The sequence below is a fragment of the Haemorhous mexicanus genome, chromosome 3, assembly GCF_027477595.1.
Source record: "Haemorhous mexicanus isolate bHaeMex1 chromosome 3, bHaeMex1.pri, whole genome shotgun sequence".
NCBI classification, from domain to species: Eukaryota; Metazoa; Chordata; class Aves; order Passeriformes; family Fringillidae; genus Haemorhous; species Haemorhous mexicanus.
This window is the reverse complement of record NC_082343.1, coordinates 47,121,878-47,144,571: the sequence shown is the minus strand read 5'-3', so window position 1 is coordinate 47,144,571 and position 22,694 is coordinate 47,121,878. Positions and strand designations below refer to the sequence as shown.

At 35.3% G+C, this 22,694-nt stretch overlaps 1 protein-coding gene across 1 annotated transcript in view; it reads right to left on the bottom strand.

Annotated features, from left to right (window-relative positions):
* The window catches only part of LOC132325704 (ryanodine receptor 2-like), a 38,762-nt gene that overhangs the window by 8,753 nt on the left and 7,315 nt on the right, over positions 1–22,694 (bottom strand). The window contains exons 10-23 of the mRNA XM_059843287.1: positions 21,352–21,495; positions 19,174–19,447; positions 16,396–16,510; positions 15,682–15,814; positions 14,438–14,541; positions 12,916–13,051; positions 12,082–12,268; positions 11,509–11,614; positions 10,174–10,294; positions 8,729–8,898; positions 6,848–7,068; positions 5,407–5,497; positions 2,750–2,890; positions 1,895–2,058 (exon numbers count right to left, since the gene is read on the bottom strand). Coding sequence (XP_059699270.1) covers positions 1,895–2,058; positions 2,750–2,890; positions 5,407–5,497; positions 6,848–7,068; positions 8,729–8,898; positions 10,174–10,294; positions 11,509–11,614; positions 12,082–12,268; positions 12,916–13,051; positions 14,438–14,541; positions 15,682–15,814; positions 16,396–16,510; positions 19,174–19,447; positions 21,352–21,495 — 2,107 coding nt within the window. The remainder of the gene's footprint in view (positions 1–1,894; positions 2,059–2,749; positions 2,891–5,406; positions 5,498–6,847; positions 7,069–8,728; positions 8,899–10,173; positions 10,295–11,508; positions 11,615–12,081; positions 12,269–12,915; positions 13,052–14,437; positions 14,542–15,681; positions 15,815–16,395; positions 16,511–19,173; positions 19,448–21,351; positions 21,496–22,694) is intronic.

The window sequence follows — 22,694 nt, the reverse complement described above, 5'->3', positions numbered from 1 at the left end:
CACAGACCCTTTCCTGTACTCTTCTTTTCACACAGAGTTTGCTCCAAGGCCCAATTAAATGAAGGAAGATATTGGAATTATTTCATGGGCACTGAATACAACCACAGCTGTTGCAGGAATTTAACTTCTTTGAAACGTGTGTGCAGGGAAAAATCAATATTGAGATCAAGCACTAGTGCTTTTTGTCCTGTATTTTCTTGGTATTAAAGCCATAACTACAATGTATAGTTTCAGAAATATGGTAGTAACTTATTGCACATGTCCATTACAAACTAAGTGTGCTAACAATCCTTTTTGAAGCATTATCAATTTTATATATTACAAAAATATTTATCAAATATCCGATGTTTACTTCATCAGCATTGCTACAAATGAAAGGGAATAACTACTTTTGATGACTGAGGAAATAGTAACACCTTCCCTCCTAACATAAAGAATTTCAATACGAGTAGTGTTAGAGTGCCATCTACTGTGAACTGAAGTCTGGATTTTCAGTCTTTTTCAAAAAGCAGAAATGTAAAACCAAATTATGTCAGAGTAACAGTTTGCAAGAGCCTCACACACACACAAAGGTCAGAAAACATTCATCCAGCACGGTCAGCAGGTTTTTATTGTTTGTAAGATTGTATTTTGAGGGGAACCCTATTAATACTATAATAATTTTGGAAATGCAATAAAATCACAAGCACATTAACATCCTATTATCTATCCCTTCATACAAATAGGTCCAGTACTAGTAAGAAACACAAAGCTGGATTTGCATGTTAAAAGAATGCAGGATAATCTGGAGGTTACAAGGATAGCAGCAGTTCTGTCTTCGTCTTGAAACATGACAGAACTGTTGACTCCTATAGCAATGAGGTGACATATAATTTCAGTAATATCAAGTAACATTTTCTGTTTTTTTTCAAATCTATTCCAGCTACAAATCTTTTCTAATCTACATTTTTTTCTCTAAAATGACACCAGATAAATACCTAATTAAATTATAATATAATATTCTTAATAAATGCTGTTTAAAACCTTACTATATTTTAACTACATCTTAGAAAAATGAATTTAAATGGTCACTGATGTCCTTTCTGCGCTCCAGATTGGATTATGACTTTTACTGCAGAATTTAGATGTGCATACATGTACAGGCATGCTGCAAGGAAGGTGTCAATCTACTGACAGCATCCTGTGTGCTGAATGTTAATACAGGCAGAAAACTCACAGGGGCAAGTAAAGCAAACATTTTATAACAGGAATTTTTTAAAATATAGTCCATAGCCATGCTTCTGTGAGACTATTCTATACAAAGGGAAATGGCGTGCTTGCTGTAGTCAAAAATCAGAGCAGAAAATTTCCATTCAGATACATGCTTTTTCTGGCTAACATACTTTAAAAAGCAGGGCCAGAGTGTGGCTGCCTAGAGTGAATGAAGATTATTCTGCCCAAATCCCATTATTCATATTTAAAAAGATTATATGAAGGCACAGTCAAACAATTTTCTGTAGGTACACAGTCATTCACACAAATTGGAATTACTGTCTTGACATATGTTAATAATGACAGGGATGATGCAGACATGCCCACTTTTTCACTTCTAAGAGCATGCTGGTTTGTTTGCAGCAGACATATAAAGACAATTGGATTGTTTTTTCTCCTGGATAAAAATGCATTAAAAACATTCTAAGCTGACCAAGAAATGAATGATGTAACTTGCTAGTTATTGCTTTATTTGATTTAAAATAAATATATAAATAAAAATATTAAGATCACCATTTCATCTATAAAGTAAGCATTCAGAAGAGAAGCTTTAAATTCACATCAGACCAAACAAAAGATGCCCCCCCTCTTTTACACATTCATGATCAAAAAAACACCCAGGTGCAACAAAGTAATTCCTTACTTTGAGGTATCAACAGGCTGAGGATTAAAGTTCCCATCTGAATCCATTGAAGACTGCTTTTCCATCATATTGACATAATTTGATTCCATATAGTCGGGAGGTAAGGCCCCTGCAACTGCGCTCAGACAAGGCAAAGCCAATTTGAAGAGTTCTTGTTCATACTTCTGTGGAACACACAGGGGACAGAAAGTGAGGAGAGAATGGGAGCCCTCAACATCACCGGTGAAACTGATGCAGATGAAACCAAGCCGCCAGAGAATGGCTCTCTTACTCAGTGTGAAACTGAGCTTTTGTTCTGAAAATAAAGAGAACTGACTGTCCAAAGCAGAAAGCGAGATGCAAGTTTTAATCTTGCTCAAGTAAATCAGAAAAGCGTTGACTTCACTGGTAGCAACGCTAAACATTTTTCAGATGTCGGGAACACAGCACAGCAGAGGAATATGCACAGCATTCCTTAACACCTAGATTTGAAATTAAACTCATTAAATTTTAAGCAGGTTTGTTTAAAATAGTCACAGAATGAACAATAAACACATACCAAGACATAATATTAAACTACCGTGTAACACAGAATTGATTCAAGGGTGCTGAAAGTACAACTACAAAGAAATCTGTACAGATACATATAAAGATTATTGCTTTAGTGTTATAGTTCTTTTAATTAGGAGATAAAATTTTATAACTATATTAAATTAGAAGCCATAAGAAGAAGATTTAAATTCACTAATGCCTATATTTTTTCCTTCGAAGTGCATGATAGAGTATTCATATAAGCTGGGTAAAAACTACAGATTAAAGAAAAATTATTACACAGTAAGGATTTTAGAGTAATTGATGGATACTAAAATTACTTACCTTTTGAGATAAAGCATCAAAAATACCCCAGAACAACTTTCTGGATAAATGAAGTTCTTCTTCTGAGGCAGCACCAAAGTTACCCCATCCACTTGGCAAACAATAATACTTCCAGCATCTTTCATAATGATTTGTCAGTAACTGAAACAGAACATATTTTGAAAGCAAACAGAAATATAACTGCTGAGGTTCTTCCATTATGGTACTAAAACATTAGACAGATGCTACCAGAAAAATTTCTGTTTTTATCAATAAGCCATGTTGTCTACATATTTTTTTTAATCACTGGTGCATATATACCCAGAATGAGCATATTTTTCATCTTTCTTTCAATACCATTTTGCAAAGCTTTTTTTTTTTTGGAAAATATTGCAAGTCACAGTCAGTAGAGAGTTGACATGATTTCCTTTTTTCAAGTCTGAACAAACTTCAAGTTGGAAAAATGCAGACATTTATAACATAAATGTGTGTATGCACATAAGTAAAGACAGGAATTAAAAAAAAAACAAAACAAAAACAAAAACAACCCATGTCTGATATGTAGAAGTGAGGATTTTGATAGCCAAAAATATAACCTTGATACTGCACTGTTCTTTTACACTTTCAACAGATCAGGAAAAAAATCCCAAAACAATACATGTAGTATATTTATATGTATCTTTATATTTAAATAATATGTTAATATTTATTTATTTAAATTGTTGGATGACTAAAGAAAAAATGCAGAGAAGAACTTAGATGCATATAAGATGTAAATAGACCAAAGTTTTATCACTTATGTAGAACCACGAGAGTCTCAGAAATATGGACTCTAAGAGCTGAATGTATCTTAAAATATTTTTAAAAACCATATTCAGTTATGTAAAGGCCAGACAAGTTTGCTTTTGGACTACATGTGGATAATAATATTTATTAAAATGTTTTTAAACCTAGTCAAGAGAGTAAGGTAGGTTAAGTCGTAGAGAAAACCCCGATGAAGCACTGAATATTACTTAAGAGGAAATAAAAACAAGGCAGTCCTATTCCAAAATGTCTGAACTATATGGAATACAGGAACAGCATCATAGATTTGAATTAGCATGCTGCTTAAAACCTGAGGCAATTTTTAACTGTAGAAGCCAGCAAATGTATTCACAGTAGATAGCACTGTATTCTGATTTGCCTTCATCATTTTCTCCTCTCTTACCATTCAAAATTACATTTTCAGGTGTCTGATTAACTGACAGCTGCCTCTTTACATTACTGTAACTGGCTTGCCAGCACAAGCCTATAAGGAATGCACACTACAGTACTACAGTACTTTCACATCAGAAACACAGCAGATATGGGTAGGAGTCTCTTGTTAAATCACTGGAAATCAGTTTACTGTCAGTGAAACCTTTTAAAAGTTATAGATCTATCTTCAGATAAAGAGTTCAATTCTTCAGAAGTATTAGCTTTTTAGGTGTCAATGGACAAAATCCTTTGCCCATACTACCACCATGGTTCTCTTCACATGTGTACTCTTGCAAAGCCTGACTAGCCAAAAGGATCCAGTTATTACTTCCTTACTGTTCAGTTCAGCAACAAGGGCAGCTCACTGCAGTCATGACCCTTAGGATCATAAAATCTGTTCTTTTAGATGAACAGATGTCAAGAAGGGTTTTTTTCTTCCCCCCTCAAAAAATCCAACCCCAAAGCACTACAGCCATACAGGAAGTGCCAAGTTACTGTTTGGTTTTAGCAACACATAAAATGCCACAATGCATCAGAAGGGTCCCCTTCAGGGCAGTATACTGAATTATCAACTGTTTTTCTCACAGACATGGAAGAATGGCTGGTCCAGAATTTTTAGTTTGATTGAGGGTTTGTGGGGGGGCATAACTAAATTATGAAGTCCTTGGCAGGACTTCAGCAGCAGGCCCTGGCTTTGAGATTAATAATTTAAATTCCTCTGCTTGCATCAGAGTTGTGGATGTGTTGATGTGCTCCTAAAGCATAAATACATATTAAATAAGAAAATATTAAGAATCCAATGCAAAACTGTGGTGGGAAAGCATTAAAAATAAGTGCTGAAAAACAGTAGGGAAGGTGTGGAAGCAAATGATCATTAAAAGTGATGATGATATCAGGAATCTTTAAGGAATATGTCAGCTCCAAAAGGAAAAAACCCTCATTTTTCTTAGGCATTAGGAATCAGAATAAAAAGATACAGCTAAACTTTTGGGAGCTGAAAACAAAATGCAACATTACTACTAAACATTATTCCTTAACAGATTTCCAGGCACCACCAACAGAGAAAGTTCTTTTTCCAAAAGCAAGGAAAACCAGTGCAGAGGTGAAATGTAAGGGCGCACACAAACTGTAAATTGTTATGGTCTGGATTCTGCACCCTGCCCCCAAGGATTTTTCTATTCTGTTTTCACATAGGCTGAAACAAACAAGAAATAATTAAAGGAGAAGCAAACATTAGACTCAGACTTCATAATTCCATATGGATGGATGTAAATCAGACTGAATTTCTCCCAAACCAACATTTTATCCTTAAAAACTATGGTCTTAGATTACTGCAGAGTGGAAATAACATAACAAAAATTACAGAGAATCTTCTCCATGCAACTATTATCTGTTGCATTCAGTTATAAAGAGTGCTGTTGAATACTAATATTTGCTTTTACCTTGAGAGGCATCTTTGCATGTTCATTTAACAGAGGTACATCAAATACTAATCTCCTCAGCAAGTGCTGCATCATGGAAGGCCGCAACTGCCTAAAAGCAGACAAACCATTTCAAAAGGTTGAACCAGCACAGTTTCATGTAAATAATTGATAAATACATTAAAACAACAGATCAGCTCTATGCTGTTAAAATTCTTCAAATGCATAAAATAATATTTTCCTTGTGGCACTAGGGCACTAGGGGTCCAGAAGAAAGCAAAGAAGTGTATACCAAAGAAAATATTCTGAACAAGATGAAAAAGAAAATGCTTCAAAGAAGCCAAGAAAACATCTGATGTACAGACAGAGAAAACCAGGAAAAAAATCCCTGAATTTTGATAATGTGGATTAGGATCACTATGCTCATGAAAAAAGGTTATATTGGTAATTTCTTGTAATATATCTCAATGACTCTTAAAATATCTTAGAAGCTAATGAACACATAAGAGCACTATCTCTTTAGAAGTGCTAAACAAGGCACCACAGTGGGCACCAACTGGAAGGAGAGAAGAAATTGTTATAATATGCATTTTAGAATGGCATAGACATTTTAGCTTTCCAGATAAATAGCAAAATCTTGTCAATTTTATTGGTTCCTATCAATGCAATGTATATATCAAATGGTCATATCAAATACCATCTAATGTAATATATTTTTACTTTTTTTTTTTTACAGTGTTATAATATAAATGTCTGTAATTTCTGAGTACACATCCACACTATTAAAAAAAGTCCTGGTGAAATACTAAAAAAAAAAAAAGACAAAAAAAACCCAAAAAACGCCAAATCCTCTGGTGAACTGAAAGCCAAAATGTTAACTGTAATTAGAAGCTGAATTCATATTTGCCTAGTCAGCTTTTCATAACTGAGCCTGTGGATTTATAAAAATTGGATGATAACCCACTTGTTTTGACCTGCAGACACACAAACAAAACCTGTCACAAAGCTGTTCAGCAGAGACACAGAAATACTAGTCATTGATTAGGTTTCCAAATAGAACAGACCTTAAACAAACCTCTACAAAGAATTAGATAAGTTACTGAATATAAACCAGAAATCTGCACAGCTAAAATTATTTAAATGGCAATTCAGTCTATGTATAACTCCACAATTCCAGAGCTTTTTCTTTTTGCATTCTCTTAGTTAATCACCAAGGTTTTAATTTAAAGGATTTGGTGATGGCAGAATAACTGAGGACTGAATGAATGAGAAATGAGGAATGACTGGTAATTAATAAAACTGCAAATTGAGTACAGCATCTTAACAACTATCACAATCATCTTATGGGGGGGAAAAAATCTTAATTATGTTACTGGTGGCATAGTTCTGAATTCCTGTACTATAAATATCACAGATTGCTTTATCACTTTGCATTCCTGCACAGCCAGGAGTATTTTCTTACCCGCAGATGGACAGCAAACATTCTTCAATGGAATCTCGCTGAGCTTTGGTAAGAGAGCATCCCTTTGAGAGTCTGTACACAGTGTGTAACAAGGAATCGATGAGGGAGGCATGGTGCTCCGTGCCAGCAAACAGGGGAGCACATCTGGTCAAGAGAGGCAACACTGCTGTGCAAAGGTATCGATTCAGAGCCAAAGCCATATCTGTAGCACTCAAAGCAGCCTATAAATTAAACAGGACAGAAATTAGACTTGTCTCATCAGTGTGGTTACACATGAAAATAAATTGTTGGTTTTGTTCTGCAATTATAAAAGGGGGAAATTTCCAAAAGACAAATGAGGATATGATACCTACTGGAGCTAGATCCTACCTTCTTCTGCTGCTTTTAAAGTCTCATAGATAGCTTTTGTTTTGTTTTAATGAACAAAAGCAAAAACAGTAAATGTGGCCATTCCAAAAATAATTTTCAAGATTATATGGAAGAATGTCATAGTTGCTAAACAGAACACTCCAAAATCAGGTAATACAAGTCTGTATCTTTTTGCTATGAACAAGGCCAAGTTCCATGTGAGCTAAAAATCCTCACCTGCTATTTCTTAAATATCTGGTAGAAAAGGACCTGGGGGTATTGTTCGACAGCTGAACATGGACTTGTGCCCAGGGGGCCAAGAAGATTGCTGGCATCCTGGTTTGTATCAGCAACAGTGTGACCAGCAGGCCAGTGATCATGGCCCTGTACTCAGCACTCGGGAGGCTGCACCTCCAGTCTCCAGTCTTGGGCCCCTCATTGCAAGAAGGACATCAAGGTGCTGGAGTGCGTCCAGAGAAGGACAGTGGAGCTGGTGAAGGGTCTGGAGCACAAGTCCTGTGAGGAGCAGCTGAGGGAGCTGGGGCTGATTAGCCTGGAGAAAAGGAGGCTCAGAGGAGACCTGCCTCAAAGGAGTCTGTGGTGGTGATGTGTCAGTCTCTTCTCCCAAGTAATGAGACAGAACAGGAGGAAATGGCTGGAAGCTGCACAAGGGGAGGTTTAGATGAGATTTCTTGACAGAAAGGGTTGTCAAGCATTGGAACAGGCTGCCTGGTAAGTGGTGGAGTCATAATTTTGGAAGTGTTCAGAAAAACTATATATTCCAAAAAGTGGATATGGCACTTGAGGATATGGTTTAATGGTGAGCATGGTGGTGGTGCTAGGTCGACAGATGGACTTCATAATCTTAGAGGTCTTTTCTGACCTTAACAATTGTATGATTCTATGATCCTAAATAACAACATCATTATTTTCAGAAAACAATGTTGTCATAAAAGGTTGAATAGGAAAACCAAATTTAATGTCTTAGCCCTCATAACAGCTCTCTAAATCTAAGGTTTCTGGACCAAGACAGCTAAAAGAAATTAGATAGAAAATAGACTCACAGGGAAGAAAAAAAAAAAAGGTAGCAACAGTGAGGAGGAACTGAAATAGAAATGTGGCAATTTTCTAAATAACAGTGTAGGTGTCCCTAATAAATGCACAGAGATGAACACTTTCTGAATATCTCTGGAAAGAGGCTCCCAGTCACTTCTTCCCTGCTGCTTCACTGGCAGCTCATCTGATCTGGATTCCGTAGCACAAGCTCAGAAAGTCTCCTGGGGAAAAGCATTGCATCTTTTGTAGATAAGGGTATCAGTGCAAGTTCTTAAAAAGTGAGCATTACACTGGATGTTGCATCTTGAAATATTATCAAAGCTCAGAAGCAACACGCAGTTCAGCTCAGCATTTGAGAAACACAGAAGATGTGAAGACATCAAAAATGCTTTTCCAAGGGAAGAAAGTTGTAGTGTTCAATAAGGTAAGATGTAGTGTTCAATAAGGTAAAAAATAAAAACAGACTGAAAACCTTACCGTATCTAATGAGGCAGCAGCACGAAGGTCTGGCAAAAAGCCAACTTCAAGAAGGTGCAGAAGAAAATCCTGGTCTTCAATTCCATAGACCCTGTCAAGGAACAAAACCATGGCTGCCTTGTGATCTGGGCAAAACCCCGCAGACATGTCAGGTTCCACCACAGTACCATCTAAAAGGAAGAAATAAGACTTCAGTGACAAGGATTCTCCTTCATCAGCAGACTAAGCAGTCATGCTGCTACCTGACAGAGCCTTTAAATCTCTGTTAACACCTAGGCATCTTCCCCATATTTTTGTTACACAAAGGAAACATATTTGCAGTTTAATCAAAAAGAATGCGTAAGACAAATTCTACCCAGAGACCTCAAAGGCCCTGCATGCTTTTCTATTTATGCTTTATATATTAAGAGATTCTTAACAGTTGATATTCTAAATGCTAAGTACCTAAAACATTATAATTAACCCACATAACTATCTAGTTCTCAGCAGAAGCAGATGGAAAGTAAAAATTACAACACTGCATCAGAGATCCTAGAAATGCAGCATTGGTGAGCATATCTCTAATGTATGAGAAAGAATTAAGAATGTGCTAACAAGTCTAACAATGTGCTAACCTATCTTAAACCTTTCAAAATATCTGAAAGGAATTCATTGAAATATTTTAAAACTTTGTTACTTTCATTTTGGAAAGGAAACAAGCATTTCTCTATGAGTGCAGATTGCTACTGAGATCTCGCCTATAGGTCTAATCCCTATTTGGAACATAAATAAGTAATAGTAAAATAGACTGATTGATCTCTTTATCTCTTCCACTGTAACCTATTGGAAAATCTCGTGCTGTGAGTGTCTAAACAATCCTGGTTACATTTATAATGTTTTCTCTCCAGACACACAAAAAAGCAGAGGCAATCCCTTTCCCTTTTATATAGGCGCTCACATAGCTCCCACTATGACAATTGATTTTATATAGGCAGGAAAAACAAAGCAGTGCATTGGCCTATGTATGTCACACCTATCTCTTCACCATAGTTGCTGGAGAACAACTCTGGTGTCTTAGTAAGATCTGCTAGAAGCAATTAATAGGGTTAGAACAGCAAGAGCTAAGGATTATGTTATTAAGAAATGAGACTGCAGAATTTTTAAATAGTTCTAAAATCAGAAAGCATGCATTTTAAAACTTCTTTTTAAAGTTGTAATAGATTTTCACAATTCAATTTACCAGGATTTACATCAGTGATTTAGGGGTACACAGAATTGTTGACTACAGATTGCAGAAAGATTTTTGAAACATGTATGAGATACACATGATCTGTCTTTTAATTTACGTAATAAACAGTAGAATTTCTATATTTTTTTAAAATGCTGAAAAAAATATGACTGTCAATATGACAGTAAATTACAAATCTTAAGACTAGGATGGAAGAAAAAGTTTAGAAAAATCTTACCTTTTGCTATGGTTGGCATGTGGAAAGCAATACTGATTACTCCCACCAAATCTTCAAGTGGAATCAAAGACCGTAGAATTGATCTGATTCTAATGGCTTCCCCTTTACCAGCATGAATTAGCTAATAAAAAGACAAATGAAAATTTAGAAAGATCTTCTTTTTTTATCTTCTATACAAATGAAAAACTGCTTCCCAAAATTGCATTATAACTAACAACGTAAATTTCATGCAATCTCCATCAATTTGCTGTTGTTTGGATGCAAATGTTGAAAGTCTAAAATCTACATGTTTGCTTATTAAATAAAGCTAAGTTAATTTTCAGAACTGAAATTAGGTAAAGCTGCCGAACAAAGCCTTAAAATGTAGCAGCATTTGGTGGGAGGGGTGGGGAGGAAAACAGAAGCAGATTTTCAGATGGAAAAAATTTGGGGTTTTGTCCTGGTCAAATAAGACACTTTCACATATCTCAATTGTTTGTTTTGCTTTCTAAAAAAGGCAACAAGACAGGGAGAAAACAAGGCAAGTTTTTTTATTCAAATGAAACAGGTATTCATACACTGACCTTATTAACTACATATATCTTTCCTCTCTCAAGTTATCAACCCCTGCACAAATCTGATACTGATCTATACTAATGTGTATTAATTAGGGCACATTCCAGAGTGAAATGAGAAACTATGTATAACTAAATTTCTGAAGAATAAGAATGTATATTTAATCATAAACAACAAATATTTTCAAATAGTTTCCATCTCTAACATAATAAGAGATAAAGTTTTTACATTGTTTCTAATTCTCTGTATCTAATGCATGAAATAGTGACATCTTTTCTTTGAGAAGGTTTGTCTGTGCGAATAGATTTTGAGATATCAATGTGTATGTCCAAGTATAGTGATTATCCCTACATTTTTAAAAAATGCCTAATAATATTTAAATTTACATGCAACTTAAAAAGTCTGTTTAAAATAGGTATATGAAGAATAAAAATTTAGTTTATTAAAAAATACATCACTCTACACGATTCCAGCAGATAGGGACATTTGAGGAATTTTATTGTCACAATGGACAGTCAAACCAAAAAAAAAAAAAAAAAAAAAAAAAAAAAAAAAAAAAAAAAGCCAAGGGGTAATTCCTTTAAAAAGAAGAGTTTCTGAGGATATTTTTCCTCTTGCCAATGAATAGAACAGGACATTATGTCCACTAAGATACTATGCGGCCATACCACTGCTTTAATACCTGATAGCATGATACTGAGAAAAAAATGAAATGCAAACCTGTAACCTGTAAAATAAGTATGCCTTCACCTTCCATTGTATGAAGAACATAAAACTTACATGCATTTCAGGGGCACAACGTCCTAAGAGATCAATCAAGGCAGCATAAAAGGTCATTATTGCATTTCCCATGTGAATAGTGTCATCTTCTTGTTCTTCTATTTCACTGTAATTAGTTAGATGTTACAACAGACAAAAGATTTTAAAAAATGTTATTAACAGTAATAAATAAAGAAAATCTTCTCATAGGTATAACAGCTTACAGAGAGTGGCTTATGTTAGCAAAGCAGACTAAGACAAAACATATTTTGTCCCTAAAAGATTGCAGCAACATCTCCATTGTAACCACTGGTACCATGTATTGGTCTCATTTTGCATCAGTGGACTGACTTTTAATAAAATGAAAAAGAAAAAGCAGAATTCCAGAGATGTCTTAATACTTAGAGAGAGCTACTTAAATTAATAGTGCAGAGGAAGCACTGTTTAACAAAGGATAAATCTCTCTCCAACACAGAATCCAAGGAAGAATGAACTGATAATTCATGTGTCAAACCAAAAAAGTAATATCACACCTAAGATTACAAAACAAATAAACAAATATGATGGCAATGTAAGCAAATCTACTGCACCTACAGGGTTTTACTAGATCCATTACTTGGGGAAGGTCCATCTCTTGTTCGATCTTCTGATATTTGTATTGCCTCCTCCATGGCTGCAAGCAACCCATTGCCTCCTTCTCCTCTTAGAGCAGGACCAAAACACTCAGGTCGGCGAATAAGCAGTCTGACTACAACATTAGCATTTTCCTCCACACTCTCTCCTACCACACAGAACAAATATCAAGATACACGATTATATCAAAAAGAGTTCTGAAATATAATCAGATAAAAAGGCACACAGAATGCATAAATACTTTTTACTACAAAACAGTTCAAATAAAACAACAGTTACATAAACAAAATGTTTTTATTCAAAATGTATTAAAGCCAAAGAATTAACTATGTAGTAAAGGATGTTTAAAGCACCAGTGAAACTACTGAATTTTACTTTACTACTGAATAGTAAAAATTCAGTCAAGTGCAAGGGTTAATGAGGGGACCAATATAATTGCTTGGACACTAAAACTGGACTATCTAAATATTCATAAAAAGATAGGGCTTTGGCTCTGTATCTACCATAAATTTATCACAAAAATATTTAGGAATCTTCTATACATTCTACTTCCAAAGGAGACACCGGCATTTCAAAAACCAAAGCTGGATCCAAAAAATGGGGCATAGGTTCACAGGACCCTAGATTCCCATTTCATAAGCCATGTAAGTTAATGTGTGTCTTGAAAAATTCTACTCTTTCTGCAGGTTCTTTTAATTCACATTAACTTACCAAGTTAGCTTGTCTTACTATTTAAAATTATAAACTTATTTGGATATTGGAGGAAGTTATAAAATGTTTAGGCTTCTACTCTACCATTGCAAAAAACAGCAAAACGAAGAAAATCCAAATATCGTTCTCCTTCAACTGGATTCCATCCAATGTCCGGGTAGCCTTTACAAATCAACAAAGGACAACTCTGCAACCCACATCCAGCCAAGTAGCGAACCACCTAAAAGCAAAGTCGGATGGAAAAGATAGTAAATGTGAAGAGAAGAACTTCAAAGGGAAGCTTCCTCATACATTGTCGGGATATGGTATCCTCAGTCTCTTATTCCTGACAAAACCAATGCTTTGGGCAAATCTGAAGAGTATCCTCTTTTTTAGTTCACTTTTCCAGTCTTTTTCTACTCCTGCCATGAACTGCATGACCTACTTATCTCAATTTCATAATTTTCTCTCTAGAATATGCTTCTCTACCTGTTATCTCATTTCTCTTGCAACTCTGAGCATTACAAATTAGTCAGTTTTGCAATGTCCTCCAACCTCACACCATCCATAAACAAAAACATATCTTTTCTTTCATAAAGAATAAAAGGTCCACTCTTTCATTTTGACCATTCATTTTCACTTGCCTTTTTTTTTTTTTAGTTTCTTTTTTGAATGCACAGCAGTAATTACAGCAGGAATTACACTCCTTGTAACTCAGGACTATAAGCTCAGTAGTAGTTTCCAGTTGTCCCTTTCCTTTTTGAATGGTAAGCACAGCCTTTAGCCAGTTTTGACAGCTTCTTCTTGCTGAGCACTTATAAGAATGCTAAGACTGAAAATGTCCTTTCAAACACATATGGTCTATCTTCCTATTCCAAGAAGGGAGCATCTGCACTTTATTACTCCAGACAGATGTTTTTCTATGAAGATTATATCATTTCCAAAATTTTAGGTCTTCAAAAAGAAATTGGATATTGCAATTCCTGTCTTTTCTTCAGAATGAGTTTTTAATGTCTACCTTGAATCTGTCTTTTCATTATTTAATCTGCATTTTTTTATCCACTACTGACAGTGTAACTATTATTCTATTCCTCCTCGCAGCAGCAATTTAGACATGCTACACAGTTGACACAGATTCTCTTGAGTGTTTTATTCTTTAGTGTCATTAATCCAAGTTTCTTAAACTTTTCTGAAAGAGGTTTAAATGTTAAGGAAAATACAACAGATATAGACAGATATCTCTATGAAAATATGTCATACATCATAACAAGTTGTCACAAAGCTCCTAATAACCTTTATTACTGCCTCATGTCATCACTGCATGTCACCATTCAAAAGAACAACAAAGATTTTAGCAACCAAGTTTTGTTGGATGTGGACTCCACTATTGCAAAATTAAGAGCTGCCCTTGAAGTAATTCCTTTTGGCTACAACTGTGTGTGTAATCATCACAAACTCTGTTCAACTCTTCAGACCTCCAGCAGAAAGAATAACCAAGCAGGTTCTCAGTCTTCCCCTGAAAAGTACCAGAAACTCCCATATAATCTTGGATTTTGCTCACTCCAAGAAACGAGTATCTTCTCCTCTCCACAGGGGAAACAAAATGCTTGATGAAGAAGCTACCAACCTTCTCCAGGTCAGGCTCCCTTAAAGCCAGAGCAAGTTCATTGTTATCCATTACAGACGCTGCAGCAACATCTAAAGGAGTTGACCCTCGCATAGAAGGAGAGGCTGTTAAAATAACATTTAGTTTTAACACCAATTTAATAAACCCCAACAAATTCACAGGAAATACATCAACTTTTTTTAATAAGATGCCACATTTTGTCATTAGTTAGGACATGATTATAAATATATAATTTATAACCTCACTTTATAATATATCATCACACACTTGCATGAAATTTGACACTGATATGAAATGAAAATACAAAATGAATGTTCAAGCTAAAAACAGCTTGTCTTGCACATTCCTCTTCTCACCATATATTTTAAGATCACATACTCATTTACCTAACTGATACAACTCTGTTTTGAGGAAAATGCAGTACTGATTGTATGTCTAATACATGGACGTTCCAGCAAATCCATTGAAATAGAAAGTATCTTTACACTTTAAAATAAAAGATTATAAATTATGTATTTTTTAAAAATGGCAGTAAATATAGCATTAGAAAAATCTATGGTTTTCATATTGACTCTCCAAAGGCATTTGATTTGAGCTCTTCCTCTTCAAAAAGATTTTGAGTTTACACTTCTGTTCTATGTCTTTACATTAATACATTCGTGACAATTAAAAAAATTACCATGATGATTCCTAAATACATATATATTGTCAATTTCAATTATAAAATTACATAAGGATAAATATATTTCCTCTACAAAACCTCAGGTGAGCAAAGGAAAGCAAACATGTTAAGTTTTAAGGTTATTTCTGGGCATCAAATCATGCATCTAATCAAGCAAATGAGCTCTGTGTTTCTCCCACTGCCATAGCTGTATACTGACCAGTACACAGAAAAAAAATGTAGGGGTGCAAGCTTGAGCAGTGAGAGGTAAGCCTTAAAGAAATGCTGCCAAAACATATCAATGATTCTCTTTGTGAAAACAGGAATATATTCTGTTACTCAACAGTAGCAACTGAATCTCTCTGAATGTTCAGGCATATACAGCAGTGTACTAAATTAGCTCAACTTAATGCTACTGTCAGGGGAGTTGTCTAGAGTTAGCAATACAGTTAATGAAGATATACTTTGCACCTGAAGTAGGAGAAATTTCAATACATAGTGAGTAAATAGAGGGATGAAGAAAGATACAGATGGTTTCGTATATAAATCAGCAGGAAGTTTGAAATTTTACCTTAATACTTACCAAGGCCAACACTGCTGTTTTCCAATAAATAGCTAAGATGATCAAACATAGCTTTTTGATTCTGCCTGCTGATGCGGCAAAAATAACATAGAAAACGACAGCAATTTGCCACCATCTTTGGGAAAGTGATTTCCTAAGAAGCAAGTAAAAACAGACTGAAGTTCAAACTCTAATACAGACATACAACATGCAAAGGATCATTTTATATAAAGCCTTCTAACAGACTAACAAGTAGGTGGTGTACTCATTGCCCCTCAGGGAAATTAACTGCTTCAGTTTCTCACTGGACTCAACAGGACTTTCCCAGGTAGATTGTAACATCTTAAGTTTCAAAGATCAAGGTGGGTTTAAAAACTGAAGGTGGGATCACCCACAGATTCTAGATTCAAACATGAGAGAAGGTATACTCCATTTCATAGAGTAATACTGAGGTTTTTTAATTAGTTGATAAAAAGATCTCCCCTTTAAAACATAATAAACATAGAAAGTGCTACAGTTTCTTCTTTAAAACACCTAAAATTATAGTTCTAATAATACCTTCCTCTGGAATGGAAGGACAGATTATTTCAAAAAACTTAGTCAACACTTATGTTAATGGAAATTCGTAAGAGGTTATGATCCCAGTACCTCCAGTGACAGCTCAGTGCCTTACAAGAAAAAGCTTTGAACAGGTCTATTGTAAACTCTCTGCTTTCTAACTGTGAAATGCTTTACCTTGGATTCTCCTCCACCAAGCACATTCACCATCACTTCCATTACAGTTTCATGCATGCCTAAAGCTCTCATGAGATTTGGATGTTGGTAAAATACTTTATTATTCATGATGTCTCTACAGGAAAACAAAATTAAAAAACGTTATAGACAAGTAGTTTACCTATTTTGTTATTTGCAAAGCTGATTTTCTGTGAGATTCTTCACCGCCTCCTCAAGTAAAAAATTACCTCAGGGACTCTTCCCATTGAGTTTCAAACTCTCCTGTCTATTTTTCTATACACATTGTGGAAGAATGTGACCTTTATTTTCCCATATTATAGTTAGTGCACTAATTACCCCTTGATTACACTGGAGTAGAAGAGTCTTCTACTCTCATTAGAAATTCTGCTCAGATCAAAAACTATGTTCTGACAAGAGCATCATCAAAGCTGCTATATTATTTTATATTTTAAATTCAATCATGCAATATTTTTTGACACAAAATGTCTTTTAGGTTATTAAAACGTGGAGACATTTGCTATCTGCCACTGAAAGCAATAAAAAAATCCTAGGGAAAAGAGGTATCCCATTATCTTCTAAGTGCCAAAACCAGAAGCTGCACAAATAATATTCATGATTTACTGTTCAGCAGAACTCTTCTACACATTTCATCAGAACAGATTTTCATATTTAAGATCAGACTTTAAGATCGTAATGTCAATATTTTATTTGACATGGTATATCCAATAAAAATGTCTAGTTTAATGAGTAATTAAATTTCAAAAAAATATAATTAGTCTTGAAAATCAAATAAAACCCATAAATAACTGTGAAAGCAATTAGGCCATGGGAGAAAAGGATTAGCAGGTCACTAGAGAAAATACTGTTGGCAATTGTTCAAATTTCACTGTACGTTTTAAACAGTTTTGGGGTTTTTTTTCTTCCTGACCTAAAACTCTTTCTCTCAGGCAGGGAAAATTCAGCCTTTTAAAAAATGAGATGTGAAGAAACTATTTGACACTGAGTTTTTGACTCCCAGAAATTTTTTCCCTAAAACCTAAAACTGAATTTCATATCAGTAATGATGCCTCCAAAAGCTGTCTCATCTCCTTTCTGCACTAATGCTTCAGGCTTGAAAAAAGACCTCAATGGTATCAATCTTCCAAGACATTCTAAACTCCTGGTAATCTGCAGCAGCTTTCTTTTACAGAAAGCAGCACAGAAAGTCAAAATGTCACCTCAAGGGCTGGCCAGCAACATTGACCTACTTCGCAAATTACATCCACTTTAAGTGTTCTGTTTAACTGTGAACTGCATTATAAAATGTCATGCTCAGGGAAAAAAATCTTAACAGCATTTCTGAGGAAATTGAGTTTTAAAGCAGCAATAAGTAACGCTTCCATTTCTCAGCTGAAAGAAAGGAATACCACTCAGAAGAAAAAAAAAAAAAAAAGGGCATTTCTTAAAAGGTGTTGGAGCTCAGTTTAGCCTATAAAATGTAAAAATACCACAGCTGGGTAACTTACAAGTTAAACAAGATATTATAGAGACTACCAAGAAAAGTGACAGGAAGAGGTAGTGACAAAAGTGACTTAAGTTACACCAGACTTTCATATATCAGCAAAAAATCCATTAACATTCAATATATTCAGAAAATCTTGGTTCTTAATTCAGTAGAAAATGCTGAGGAAAAAAATGTACAAGAACTAAACACAGAACATGACATGAAAACCAAATCTAGCAATCACTCACTCATTTTAGACTTCCTAAACTGGAGTGAAATCAAACATTTCCAATCTGTATAAAAAGGTAGACTTGGAAATGCCAGTACTTCACAGTGCTTGATGTCTCTTGACAGATGCCAAACTCTGCCTTTTGCCAAAGCCTTACCATGTGTATGCCAAAGCCTTCAGTAACCATGAAACACTGATGAGACCTGCTGGTAACCTGAGAAGTAGGCATTGTTTATAATGACAATAAAAAATTATGTATAGACATTTTTTGGATATTTGAGGTTTCAGTAAACTAAAAAACAAACAGAAAAAAAAGTATTTTGCACAAAAGCTTTGCTTCTGTTTGCATTCCTGACATTCTCTATATAATCCTGTTTTTCGTTCTCATTGCTCCTGCTGACTGGAGATTTTCAATACATCACAGCTGATGCTTAAAAGTAAAAGACAACTCTTTGAAACACATGAGAGAAAAAAACCAACTAACCTCTTTTGTGCTAGAGACTGTCATGTTTGCTTTACAGTTTCCTCCAATTGACCTCTTTATTAGCCGATACTTCACTATTATTAATCACATAATTAGGAAGAATACCAGTGTGTGAACTACTTCCCAGCTCAAACACATATCTACATTTAGTGCAGTAAAAAGGATGGCATATGTTCAGACATGGATTAGCACAACTCCATTAACTGACTGCTGTGGGAAATCCTATGTGTCAAGAGCCAACAGTCGCTGCATTCATAGAGAATGGGCAGTATTATTGACAGGATTCTTCACAATCATACTACTTAAAATGCAGTAATAAGATAGGTTCTGATATAATAAAATATTACATACATCTTTTCAACTTTTTTCCGAAGTCTTACAGATGTCAACTGCTCCTCCCCCAGTATGATACCTAAAATGCTGCAAAGGCTTCATCTTACTACTGAGGATACTGCATAACTGAGAGCAGTGCCTGCATTTACACCCATATTCAGATTCAAAATTCAGCTGCAACCTTGGCCATAACCATACAGCAAATAACAAAATCTGTAAACAAAGAGAAGTCACACTCCAGTTATTTACCCTAATCCACGAATCATAAGCTTCTCCTCTTCCTTCCCCATTCTGACACTAAGCAAGGAACGGATTTGGCCAAGGGATGCCAGAAGATTGATGGTGTCTTCCACAGACACGCTATTTATGGTGTAGGTCTTTGGCAGGGCTCGAACCAGACCACCAATACCATCATACTGGCGATGCAGCAGCACAAACATGGCCCTCACTAACTCTGGGTCTTCTATCACTGACTCCTGGGCCCAACGCACCATCGTGTCTGAAATCAGCTGCTGGAGAGTAGCTGTGAAGAAAATAAATAAATCACAGAATTAGCATTAATTGCTCATCTCCCTGCTGCTAGTCCCTCAGAACCCGCTATGCAACATGAACTGGAATTAATTTAATTCATATGAAGCATCTTTTTCTTAGTATTTCTTCAGCAGTCAATTAAAGAAAAATAAAAGCACATTTGAGAAACAGAAATACCTCAAAAAAAGCCTATACTAAAAATTAAAATGAAACACAAAAATTTATGAAGACATACAGGATGCTCACGAAGTCACCAGATTTATTTCTGTATATTGCTTTCAATATTTTTCTATGAATACAGGTCTGAGGGCTTTTTTAGCCTATTATGAAGTAAGGCTGAAAAATTATACTGGTAGCACATGTAAATGATATTTATTTACATGTCTAAGCTCTGTATCCACTCAAAGTTTTATAATGTACACAACAAAATGATTTAACTTATTCCTTTGCCAAAGACAAAGGCCTTTCAAAAGAAATAAAGACACTAATATTAAATAAATGGGAGATCATCATGCATATTCCCAGTTCAGTCTCCAATGAAACAAAAAACCTGTATCTGGTAGTGCCGCTGATAATCTTTATTAGTTGGGGTATATGTATGTTTGGAAAAGAACATAGATATAGACAAGCTGTGTAATTGCAGTTAAGGTAATTCCAGATTGACTCAAACTAACAAACAAAAGAGAAGTAACTATAGAAAGATACTGAGGAAATAGGAGCTTACAGAAAGTAGAATGTTTAACAAAAAAGAGAATTCACGCTAATACAGAAAAAGGGGTAAAAAGAGTAGTAATAATGTATTTCATTGTTACTGCCCAGGCATTGCACTATAGGTGCTTCCACTGACATAGAATATAGCATTTTTTAAGAACAGAAATACTTTTAAAATAAGGTGTCTGGGCTGATACTTCAGAAGGACTGAAATAATTAATAACAAGAAGGGACAGAAACCACTTTTTGGGTGGGTTGGTTTGTTCTGGCTTTTGTTTTTTTTTTTTTTTTTTTTTTTCTTTTCATGAAGAATCCTGGGAGCAGGCAATCACTTTGTTCCTGTTTTGATAACTGCAATATTGTATTTCACCTACCTGTGGGTCTGTTTGTTTAACATAATAGTCTTTCTACTAATACAAGAAGAGAGAATCAGGCTTTAGAGAGCTTTTATGCTTACTACAAGGAAAAAAAGGAAGAGATAAGATTAATCACCAGATTCTGCCCAGACCTAGCCTCTAATTATCACATAAAATTAAGGATGTTTGAAAGCACCACATACCACAAAAAAGGGGAAAAAAAGATAAAAATAAAGGCAACACTGGCAAATAAAAATATGTATAAAATTTAAATAGTCAGTCGGAACCAACTGCAGAACTAGGGTGCCACTGGCAGTGATTCTTATCAAGATGAAAAGGCAGAAAGTATCAGAAAAAATTACAGAACAGCAGTTACAGTCAGCAAATCTTGAATTTTAGGTTGGGTGGGGTGGCTTCTGGTAATTACAGTCTAATGGGAGATTATTTCATATGGTTATTTCATTCATGTAAATTCTGATTTGAAGCTGCTGCAGCTGAGGAAGTTCTCATAAAACAGGACCTTGCTACAATTATTAAGTCTGTACTCATTCTATTAAAAGCAAGATGCATTCTGAAAAATTTATGAGCCGACAAAGGATATGGGGCAAAAGTGCTACTAAAAGAAATTTTCCTCTACATCCCACTGGGAAACAAATCTGCCTAATAAATCCATCTGTGCTTGTTTTGAGTTAAGCTACAAACTTTAAAGTGCACAGCTATTTCACTAAAAATACACCTTGTTTTGGCTGAAAATGTGTGAAGAACTTCCTGGTCAGCTTCTTTTCCCTTTTGTAATAAAGTTGCAATAAGCTGATGTAATTTTACTTACAGGATGTCTTATCCTCCTCATCAACTGTCTTCTCATCTTGTTTCTTCTTCAGATATGTAACTTTTTCCATGAGGTATAGGAGGCGACCCCTAATGGTTGAATCACTATTGCCATCCAAGGTTCCATCTTCATCTAATTCAATTCCTGAAATTAAAAAAAATGCATAAATTAGTGAAAAAATAAAATTAAGCAAGCTGCAGACATCTTGTGTGTACAAACATAATTAAATTGAACTGTTGCTCCACTCTGAGTTTTATATGGGACGTGCTTAGCCAGCATTTGGAATACGTATAGAGCAGACATATGTGCCAAGCAGGAAAGTACAGATATGGATCAGGTAACCTTGGCTATTTAGTGTAAAACTTTTGTGATGTTATACATAAAACATACAATAAATATATGTCCCCCAATATGCATTTTTCCACACTAACACTGATGCCTGTGTTTTGGACATGTGTAGCCTGAAAAGTGTAAATAAAGTCCCTAGAGAAACAGTGTGGTTTAAATGATAGCAGTAAAGATTTTTAGGTAAAACATACAAAAGAAGTGAAAGTACAAGTGTTACAACAAATCTACCTTCCAGTGATGAGTCAGAAGAAAGCAGCCACCCTCACAATACAGTGCTCTTTCACAACATTACTATAACAAGCTAGAAAAATGTAAAAAGAATGAATGTGAAGATAAATAGAATCACAGAACAGCTGTGTTTGGAATAAGCCTTTAGAGTCCAGCCTCCCACCTGTCCAATCAGGGCAAGTTGCCCAGAACCATGTCCAGTGAGGCTTTGAATATCTCCTAAGGTGAAGAGATTCCATAATCTCTCTAAGCAAACTATCCTTGAGTTCCAGCACCCTACAGTAACAAGCAAGTAGAATTTCCTGATTTTCAATCTGCGTCACTAGGCATCTCTGAGGAAAGTGTGTCTTCACTTCTAAACTCCTCCTTCCCAACAGGTATTTATATACATTGATACTATCCCTCTTTGAGCTTCCTTTTCAAGTTAAACAACCCCAGTCCTTTCATTCTCTCCTTCTACAGAAGATGGTCCAAGAATTTAACTATCTTTGATGGCTCCTCCCTGACCTCACTCCAGTACAGCCACATCTCTCTGGTACTGAAGACTCCACCTTCTGCGCAAAGCCACTTTCTAATTTGGTTCCTACCCTGTCCTTGCTGCAGGAGTTATTCCTTCCCAGGTGCAGAACTTTATACTTCCCAGTGCTGAACTTCATGGGATTCCTATCAGCTCATTTCTCTTAAACTTCTTAAATCATGCATACATTGCAGAGGAATTCAAAATCTTGACCTGCACCTATTACTCACACTAAGTCCAAGTAAAAATG